Consider the following 11,317-nt stretch of genomic DNA (forward strand, 5'->3'; position numbering starts at 1 on the left):
TTTCCTTGGATGTCACCATCGATGAAGCACGAGGTTGACAATCAGCTAGCAAAACATAGTATTCAGAAAACTACATGAAATCTTAAGAAAAAAAAAAAAAAAAAAGTACGAAGTCCTTCTATCATCTGTACGAATCTGAATCCTAGCTTATCTGCCATTATCACCTGTCACCTGTCACTCTTTAAACTATTCGCTAAATGTCCACTACACTGATCATGTCACCAATATTGTCATCCTGGAATTACCATTATTTTGAGGCTATCCTATTTCAAATATAGCTAACATCTAAAACAGGCAATTATCGCCTTTCTAAGGTTTTTTTTCTAAAGTCACTGGTTGACAGCAAAGGATGTGGCCAAAAAAAGAAAAAGAAGGTATAGAAACTAGCTGAAACAATCGTTTAGCCTAGGACACATCGATTACCGTCGGTGGACCAGTTTGGCCTTAAACTGAGAGATATCAGTCCAACACTAGCATAGTCCTAGGAGTAGGAGTTGTCTGATGAAGCAAGAAAAGGCAACGTATTAAGAATTTAGCCCAGCTAGCATCATCCAATCAGACTTTTCGTTCTTAGAATTTGCCCATCTCCAATTATTGGCCTTTTCATTCACTGACGTATTTGCAGTAAGTACGGGTAGAGTATTTCATGAATTTCCGTTCATTTTCGTCCGTTACGTGTACTATAATTGTTGCATACGTCGTGACGTGTACTATAATTGTTGCATACGTTGTGACGTGTACTATAATTTTTGCATACGTCGTGACGTGTGCTATAATTTTTGCATACGTTGTGACGTGTACTATAATTGTTGCATACGTCGTGACGTGTACTATAATTGTTGCATACGTCGTGACGTGTACTATAATTGTTGCATACGTTGTGACGTGTACTATAATTGTTGTACAATAATTTTTTTTTTTTTTTCTATTATAAGATTTTTCTATTATAAAATTTTTTCCTATTATAAGATAAACTGATTGCTTATTTCAATTTTTTATAAAAAAAAAAAAAAAAAAAAAAAAAGATTAATGTTTTTTATTTAAAATACTTTTTTCTTTTTTAATGAAAAAAAAAGTATGCAAAAAGTATGGAATAATACTAACACAATTATTTTAACATTTATTTTTTCGCTTTCTTAAAAATAAACAAAATAGTTGAGAGTTTATTTTATTTTTCTCTTTCTTTTCTATTTCATTTAAAAAAAAATAACTATCATTTAACATCTGTTAGCAATTTATAATTTAAATTTTTTAACAAATTTAACTTTGTTTTGTTTTATTTTTTTTTTCTTCACCAAATTATACCTCGTTGAATAATCTCAACCATTTTCTTTTTCTTTTTTAGGAATATTATTTTTTTATTTTTATATTTTTTGTTTTATTATTATGTATTACAATTATTTTATTATTATTATTATTATATTATTTTAAAGCTATGAAACAATCTTTACTGGGCATTTTCAAATTTCCTAGCAAAATTCTTCTTAGCCATCTGTCATTTTCTTTTTTGAATACATCTATTTATACTTTAGAAATTTATCACTTTTAGCTTTCCTTCTACTTTTTCGCAATAAATCAAATGTGACTGCCTTATCTGAAAAGTTATATATGAAAGAGTCACTTCTTCGATTTGACTAATTTTTGTAATTTCAATAATTTATTACAAAATATTAAAAATCATTAAATTATTAGAATTTAAATGAAATTTCTTTTAATTATTGATGAGACTACAATAGATCATAGATCGTAGAACTTTCATGTTTTCTTTTCTTTTTTTTTTTTAAAAAAAAGGGTTTTAAAAGTTAAGTTTAAAATTTGGCTCCAAAAAAAAAAGAATTGGTAATTAATTATACTTATTATTGATCTAACAGACATTTTTCTAAAAAGATCCATGTGCTTTGTTGTAGGATAAATCTAATCTAAAGTACTAATTAATTAATTTTTTTATGTTAATTAATGAAATTTTAAATTGATAAACAAAGCAGAACAAACAGAAAAAAAAATTTTCCAGAATAATTAAGAAATAATACTTTGACAAGTATATCATTAATATACAATAAACAAAAAAAAAAAAAAAACTCAAATACTTAAAGTGGTATATGCATTTTAAATTTAAGTTTAAATCTAAGTTAAAATTACTTCTTAAAAGGAAAAAAAAAGAAAATATAAATTATTTAAAAGCAATAAAAGTAGGAATAAAAAAATATATATACTAATTTTTATCACTAACAATTACTAAAAAATATTACTAGGAAAATTTATTACTAAAAAATTAAAATTAACAGTGATTATAAAATGCTATTGTTGTTTTGGAAATTGAAAAAAAAGTGAAAAAAAAAAACGATAATTTTGTATTTTCTCCTCTTAATTTAAAATTTATTAATAAAAACTAATAATTTAAAAATTAAAACTGAAAAATAAAAAAAATTTATCACTTAGTAAAAAAAAAATAAAAAAGGAATGAAATGAAATAAAGTTTCTTTCTTAAAAATTTAAATTTAGATAATTTTTGCAATTAATTTATACATTTTTTTTTCATTTAAATATATTACAAAAATGGAATTCAATCAAAAATAATTATCAAATTTTAAAGTTTTTTTTTTTTTTGAATTTACACTTAAAATTCTCAATATATGACTCAATTAGATGGCTATTTTTTAATTGGTAAAAATTTTTAAATTTTATTTAAATTATCAACAAAAAATTAATTTAGTAATAATTAGTAAAATTTTTAAATTATCAAAAATTACTAAAACTCTAATAAAAATAACTAAATAAAAATAATTTCAATTTGCAGTAATTTTTGTTATATAATTTAAGTTGACATCACTTTTTGTTAAATTTTAGATCATTGGTAATCAATTATTTCTAGCAAAGTAATTAGTTTTTCATCATTGTAAATAACTAAATCAATCTTTCATCTTTTTTTCATTTTCTCTTTTAAACTATTTTTTCTAAAAATATTTCATTGAACAAAAAAAAAAAAAAAAAAGAATTAAAAAAAATTTTTTTCGTTGTATTACTTTTTTTTTTTTTTTTTTTTTTTTTGTATTTTATAATATTTATCAAAAATTTCTTTTTTTTTTTCGCTTATTTTTAACAAAATGATTTATTATATTATAAATTTTATACTAATAATTCATTTCTTCCTTTCATTCTCATTCAGTTTAATCATTCTTGCATTTAATGATTATATATCAAAATTAAATTTTAATTTAAAAGAATTAATTAGTTTCTTTTATTAAAACAAAAAAAAAAAAAATAGAGTGCAAATGATCAAAAATCATTAGTAATCAATAATTATCACTTGTTAATTGTTAAGAACATTTTAAGTGCTTTGCTAAGCTAAGATAAGTTAAGCTAAGATAAAGCTATTCGTTCTTTTCTTATCTTTTATCATTATCACTCAATATCATATAACTCTTTCTGCTTATCATTAACATTTTATTGTTCTATTTGATTTAAAATTGCTTTCTGTTGATTATTTTTTGAAAAAAATTTTGATGCATTAAAAAAAAAAAAAAAAGAAAAAGAAAACATAAAATTATTTTCATTTTCTATTTTTTAAAAACTATTTCTTTTTTTTTTTTTGTTTTTGTTTTTTTTTTTTCAAAATTAATTATTAACATCTAAAATTTATTTTTCAATTTGAACCTGATTTCACTTTGTTTTGTTTATTTGCAATCATTTATATCAATCAATTAGAAGCGGTTTTTTTTTTTCCACTTTAATTTTGAAAAAAAAAAAAAAAAAAAAAGATGGAAAAAATTTTTCTTTACACTTAATTTTAGTATTTTAGATGTAATTTTTCGATGATATATTATTTGTTGTCATTTTTAATGTCTATTTTTCATTTTTATTTCTTTTTCAAATAATTAGCAAATCTGAAAATTACTTTAAATTTTAGCGTATTCTGATCTCAAATCTCAAATAATTATGTAATAATTAGCTATCTAATGTTCCAGTGTTGTTGATCAATTCAAAATTAGATTATCAGACTAAAACTTCACGTAACGCACGTTAACGTGTACGTAGGGAAGTAGTAAAAGTAGCAAAAAACAAAAAAAAAAATTAAATTAAATTTAAAATTTAAAGATTTATTATCAATTGATGGCTTATTTTAAAAAGCATTGAAACCATCCTAATAGTTTAATATGTTCAGGAAGAAAGAAGTAAAAAAAGTAGAACAGCTGTTAGTTTTTACAATTTTTTCTTTTTTCGTTTTTTTTTTTTTTTTTTTTTTTCAATTTTATCCATTATTGACGAGTATATTTTCAACGTACGTTTTCGTTTACGTCATAAAATTTTCAAAGTTACGTGAATCGATTTTTTGCAGCATTTTAAATAAAATATAAATTAAGCATATTTTAAAATATTTTTGCAGTAATTTGCAAATTATGGCAAAATCAGATGAGCAAAATGTGATAATGTTGGGAGCAATTAATCAAAATGCAAACGATTTAAGTGGTACAACGTCAAATAATTCTTCACGGATACGTGGAATACGTTATATTATATTAGTGTCAACGCTGTTATGTCTTGCATCGATTATGTCAAATATTGTCACATTTAATTTTACTGTTCTTTGTATATCACCACAATATGGTAAAGAATTATCACATGCTAATCAGGCTAGTATTTAATTTTTATTTTAAAATAAATTTTTATTTATTTATTTATTTTTTTTTAAAGTTTTAAAGGAAAGTTATTTAAAAAATTTTCATTTTAATGCTTATTTTTTCTTTTTTTTTTTTTTTTTTTTGAAAAAAAAGAGATTAATTTAATTCATTGTGAATAGGTATTATTTGAGTATTGCATTTGTTTTGAGTTATAAATGGATAATTTAATTAAAATTTATTTGGTTTAATTCATTTTCATGTGTAATTCAAGCAAAGATCAAACTAACAAAAAAGAATAAATAAATAAATAAATAAATAAATAAACATATTTTAAAATTATTAAGAAATGAAAAGAAATTAATAATAATAATGCAAAATTGTTACACATTTACATATAAGTGCATCAAAAAATCAATTTTCAAAAATTAATTTAATTTTTGATTTTGGTTATTCAAAAATTAAAAATTAAATTAAAAACCAAAATCAAAAATAAATTAATTAAAAATTAATTGCAATCAAATAAATTAATTGCAAATTGATAAAAGTTTTTCCTTTTTCAATTTGAATTTATCAAAAAAAAAAATTAATATTTTAATTCCATAAAAGTTATTAGTAAAGATTATTGAAAAAAATTTCTAATAAAAAAATTATTACTGTCATTTATTTATGTAAAATATTACTAAATAAAGAATTATATGAAATTCATATCATATACATTTTTTTTTAATTAAAAAAAAAAAAAACTAATTTCAAAAGATTAATGTTTTCTTATCTTTTTTTTTTTCATTTAATTCAATTTCTAATTAATTTTTCGATTTTGTCTATAATGGGCACTGTTTTATTTCTGATAACATTGATTTTTTTTTTTTTTTTTTTTTTTTAGAATTTATTTTCTATTAAAGAATTAAAATCTGAAATTTGAAATAATAATTTATCATACAATTATTACATTGTAAGCTTTGTTCATCTGAATAAAATTTTACATTCTCATCCATCAATTATATTTCAAAAATTCAAAAATTAATCTGAATTTATCTACTTTAACAGGTGTTTAAGTTACATTCAATTATTTTTGTTCTTATAAAGTTATTTCATTTCTTCAAATTATATTAGCCTTTTAACTTACTTGTAGCCATGTAAATATTTATTAGTAATTTTAGGTTACATAATGAGAAGTTCAGTTAAATTTGAGCACTAAAAAGTCTATGATGACCTTTAGATGACCAACGTTGCACTCGAGTGACACTGGATGAGTCAAATTATCGAGAGGTATTGATGACCCCTTGAAAATCCTCCATTATTGAAATTGAGAATTGCAATTATTTCTCTTAATTTTACCTTTACCTTTATTTATTTTTCAGATCAAACAAACTTGAAATTTAATTTTATTAAGTGCTAAATTTTATTTTGCTAATTTTTGTATTTGTAAAAAAAAAATTTGATGCGATATATTTGCATATTCTTATGAATCTGTGGAATTTATTATTACATTTATATATACAACATGAAAATGTAAATAAACAATAAATATTAATAAGAATTTTTTAATTAGTTTTTAAAGCTTAATTTTTTGACATTAAATATTTGAAATAAAAACGAAAAAGAACTGATAGCATTATTATAGCAAAAATTATTTTTCTCTATTGAATCAATATAATGGTTATTTCAATTATTCATTACTCGATTAGCCAATAATTTCATCTTTATCTAATTTTTGAACTAATAAAGATTTTAAGTTATTTACAAATTTTAAAATTAAAAATGCAAATTTTTAAACCGTGAAAAAGTCAACAATTCGTGGAAAAAATCATGATATTTATATTTGTTTACTATTTCAGTCTGTATAAAATTATCTTAATCGAATAACTTAAAATTTTTATTTAATAAATGAATTGCTTAATTGATTGCTAGCATTTTGCAGTCTGCACGAAATGCAAGTCATGAAGGATACTCTAAAGATGATAGAACTATTATATTTAGTTCTACTGCAGTTGGTGCACTCTTAACTGTAATATTTGTTACACAAGCATTGCAGGTAAGTAAATCATTTTTTATTTACTTTTTATAAAATTTTATTTTACAAAAAAATATGATTAAAATTTTTTAAAAATGAACGAAACTTTTTTAAATTATTTTTTCTTACTTAAACTAATGTAATAATAATACTTTCATTATAAAATTATTCAGCTTGAAGCAAATTATAATATAATCCAATAAATTGTTTTATATTATAATCCAAAGTATAAATGTGCCATAAAATCCTTTCTGATAATCGCTGTGCCATAAAATCCTCGCCGTATTATACGATTAAATTTAATTTCATGTTTTCAATTTTTCTTTTTTTAGTATTTCGGACTTCGAATCATATTTTTTGTGAGTGGCATGTTAACAGCTATAACAACAATGCTAGTACCACTTGCAGTAGCTCAAAATGGAATCGTATATTTTGTCATCCTAAGAGTTTGTCAAGTTTGTTTTAGTTTTTTTTTTTTTTTTTTTTTCAAAATTCAATAAATAAAAATTATATTAGAAAAATAGTTAAATTTATTTACACTTTGTTTATTTTTGTAGGGTATAAGCTTTACGATATGTATGCCAACCACCGGTGCTGTGACATCAAGTTGGGCATCACTTAAACAAAATGGATTATTTATTTCAACTTTGTCATCATTTAGTCAATTAGCTGCTGTCTTTACAATGGCTACATCTGGTAAGGTATGGGAAAAATTTAATGAAAATTTATAAAATTAATTAATTATCAATTATTACTATTATTATTGCTATTTTTTTAAATTATAGATTAATTGCAATTAAATTGCAATTATTATTGTATTAATAATTTGAAGAGGAAATGATATTTAATTACCTAACTTTCTTAATTATTGTTATTATTATTATTATTATTAAAGTTATTTCAAGTTGTGTACGTCAAGTTTCGGTTGGCCAGCTGTTTATTATTTACATGCTGGAATATCATTTATTGCATTTGCAGTTTGGGTATTGTTGTACAGAAATCAACCAGGTTTTTATTTTGTAACTTTCTCACTTAGAAAAAAATAGTAAATAATATATAAAAAAAATATAAAAATAAATAAATAAATAGACAATTTTGATAGGTTATTATTACATTGAAAATCTCCTTACAATTTAAAAAAAAAAAAAAAAAACTTTCATAACACAAAAAATATTTGTTTATTTTATAAAATAAATAAATAAATTAGCCAGTCAGTCATTCGGACTATTTGGCGATATAATTAACCTACTGAAATTGTCTATTTATTTATTTATTTTTATATTTTTTTTATATATTATTTACTATTTTTTTTTATTTTATTTATTTATTTATTTACTTTTTGCCAAACATAATCCTAAATGATTAATTATCCTTTTTCTTTTGGCGCTAATTTTTGATAGATATTTCTCTCATATTTCTCTCAAAAGTAATACTTTAGAAATCGATTGCCAAATCGATTATTGAACAATTTACGATTTATTTTATGTTTTTTTTAGCAATTGTTAAAAAATAAAATTTTATTGAAAAGTTTCATTTCATTTCATTTCAAAAAAAAAAAAAAAACGAAAAATTTTCAGCTGAACATCCATTAGTAAATGAAATTGAATTAGAAGAAATAAACCGTGGACGATCAACTGCAACCATGTTATCAGCAGCAAAAAAGCACCAGAAAATACCATATTTAGCAATTTTATCTACACCAGCAATTTGGGGTATTTGGGCAGCAGCAATTGGTGATCTGATGACATTACAGGTTTTTTGTGTAGAATATTTTAAATTAAATTAAATTTAATAAATGAATTAATTATTGCACTGGAAATAATCAAATTAAACAATGAAAACGAAATTTGTTTCCGCTGCATTTGTTAAAATATAGAGGAAAAGAAAAAATTTTTTAATTTAAATGGTTAAATTTTAATTAATTTTTTTTTTAATTAATTAATTAAATATGCATTTTTTTAGTGGTATATCATTTCATTAAATATATTTTAATAGTATGTCAATTTAATGCTTGATAAGTGATAATGTAAAGATAACTATTGGATAAATTTTAGGATAAAATGCATCAAATATTGATCTATCATTGATCAATTTATAAATTAATGTATAATTATTATTTAATTAATAATTTCTTATTATTTAATTATCATTTAATCGATAATTAAATAATATCACAAATATGAGTAATTTTATTACTTTAAAACAACAATTACTTTTTATTTTCAGCTAATACATACATTTAGTCCACAGTATATCAGAGAAATTCTGGGATATTCGGTGGAACATACCGGTTTCTCCGCTGCTCTTCCAGTGCTTGTTCAATTTCTTTTTAAGGTTATCTATATATTAGAAATTTTAATTTTAAAATTTTAAACTTCTCTCTAGCTGAACAGAAAAATTGCATTTTTTTTTTTTAAATTTAAAATATAATTTCCATTTTCTTAAGCAATCATTGTTTTAGATTTTTGCTGGTTATAGCAGTGATAAATTACATATTTTATCAGAAACTGCAAAATTACGCTTATATAATAGCATAGCACTTGGTATTTCAGCATTTTTTCTCATTATTTTGGCCTTTTTACCTCAAGGTTAATTAATTTTAAATTTGAAAAAGAATTTCTTATATTCTATTTAAAATCATTTCAAAAAAAAAAACAATTATGTTAGTAGTTAATTGATAAATTGAATGATTTAAAAAATGAATTGTATCATTTGAATTAGGAAATTTATCAATTTTGCAAAGTTAATTAATATACTTTTATTGAAATTTTTTTTAGAAAATTATTTTCAAAGAATTAATTATTCATATACTATTATTAAAAATACTAAAATTAGAATTTAGGCTACCCATTAACGGGTGTAATTTTGCTAACATTAGCAACATCGATGTATGGTTTCAATGGAGCTGGTTTTAATAAGGTTTAAATAAAATTTCATTATTGAAAAATTAGAATTCATTAATGATTAATTAAAGATAGTATTTTTTCTTGATGTGCTATTTTATTGATTGAAATTATTTAATTAATTATCTATTAATAATTAGTCAATTTTAATTAATTAAATTTCATGAAAAAAAAAAAAAACTACTACTAATTTTGTTTTTGTTTTGAAGTGCGCTACATTAGTGTCGCGACAATATAGTGCTTTTGTGCTTGGACATATTCAAATTCTTTGGTGCATTGCTATGTTACTATCACCAATTCTGGTTTGTTTATTTAAACAAATAAAATTAATTAATGTTCAAATTATATATTAAAATTACTATATTATACACATAGTAATTTTATATTTTAATAAATTTAAATGCAAAAATAATATATTAAATAAGTTCTCTTAAAGTAACATAGTAATTAATTAAAATAACTTTAAACATAGTAATTTAATAATTACATTATTTTATTTTAGCTTAGTTAAAAAAAGAAATTTTTACATCTTATTAATTTTTATTAAACTTTTATTACATTCCTAATAATTTGATAATGTTCAATTTAAAATTTTTATTATAGCCAATTTATTTATTTATAATGCTCAATTTAATGCGTTTTAATTTAGATTTTTTATTATAACCAATTTATTTATTTGTTGATAATGTTCAATTTAATGTATTTAATTTAAATTTATATCATAATCAATTTATTTTAGTTTAAATTTTTTATTATAACTTATTTATTCATTTATTTACTTGTTTATTTATTTATAATGTTCAATTTAATGTATTTTAGGTCAAATTTGTATTATAACCAATTTATTTATTTACTGATAATGTTCAATTTAATGCGTTTTAGTTTAAATTTTTTATTATAACCTATTTATTTATTTGTTTACTTATTTGTTTATTTATTTATTTTACAGGTGAATGCATTAATTGGTGAAGGAACAATTTATGATTGGCGATTCATATTTTTGCTGCATGCATTCTTTTCGCTAATCACAAATGTTTACTTTTGTTTTGTAGCAGCTTCAGATGCAGCATGGTGGACAGATGACGAACGCGTGAAAGCTTGCATGCGAAGCGGTGACTCATTTTGGTGGTGGAAAGGAGAACCACAAAAGATTTAAAATGATTTTATAAATTTAAATATATTATTCAATCATAGAAAAAGTATTAATTTAAGTTGAAATCTCATCGAATTGTAGTATGAAATAAAAGTGAAATATTTTATAATTTTCTATTTATTTGCGAAAAAAAAAAGAGAAAAATAAAAATAAATTTAATGCTAATGTGTTGTTAGCTTACAATCACTTTTCAATAATTATAAAATATTGATAATAATTAAAACTGAATGTGAATTAAATTAAATAAATAAACAACAATCATTGGAAATAACAATTAATCTAATTTGAACTAATCAAAGCTAAAACAAAATAATTTCATAGATTGAAATACATTCTTAAGCAAGATTTTATAAATTATTAAAATGCCGTGAAAAAAAAAAACGAGCCAAGAAAGATTGGCGTAAGTTACGTCAATTTTCATTGCTTTATTTGCATAACAAATATATTTCAATTTCAGTTGGATTTTTTTTTTTTTTTTGTCAATAATTTAAAATGTTAGGATTTGTAGAGTAAATCGATATTTACCCATAAATTAATAATAACATCAATATTTTTACGTCATCTACGCGAGAGGATACTTTTTTTACGTGTACGCTTGAGAAAGATAGCAAAAATTTCTAATTTTGTG

General features: G+C 21.2%; 1 protein-coding gene and 1 further gene across 2 annotated transcripts; both read left to right on the forward strand.

The window, feature by feature from the left end:
• The first annotated feature begins 702 nt into the window (after window positions 1-702).
• Bm16777 lies at window positions 703-794 on the forward strand. Its single transcript, XR_006228093.1, has one exon. The product of XR_006228093.1 is annotated as a pre-microRNA Bm16777 (primary transcript).
• A 3,603-nt stretch (window positions 795-4,397) lies between these two features.
• Bm5143 (transporter, putative) lies at window positions 4,398-10,692 on the forward strand (the record flags this gene model as incomplete). Its single annotated transcript, XM_043079613.1, has 11 exons — window positions 4,398-4,631; window positions 6,541-6,654; window positions 6,966-7,088; window positions 7,191-7,334; window positions 7,539-7,641; window positions 8,211-8,386; window positions 8,860-8,967; window positions 9,095-9,221; window positions 9,476-9,552; window positions 9,746-9,838; window positions 10,486-10,692. The coding sequence occupies 11 exons, from the start codon at window positions 4,398-4,400 to the stop codon at window positions 10,690-10,692; spliced, it is 1,506 nt and encodes a 501-aa protein (XP_042935547.1).
• Between the last annotated feature and the right edge of the window lie 625 nt (window positions 10,693-11,317).

Source organism: Brugia malayi (assembly GCF_000002995.4).
Source record: "Brugia malayi strain FR3 genome assembly, contig: Bm_v4_Chr3_scaffold_001, whole genome shotgun sequence".
Classification (NCBI taxonomy): domain Eukaryota; kingdom Metazoa; phylum Nematoda; class Chromadorea; order Rhabditida; family Onchocercidae; genus Brugia; species Brugia malayi.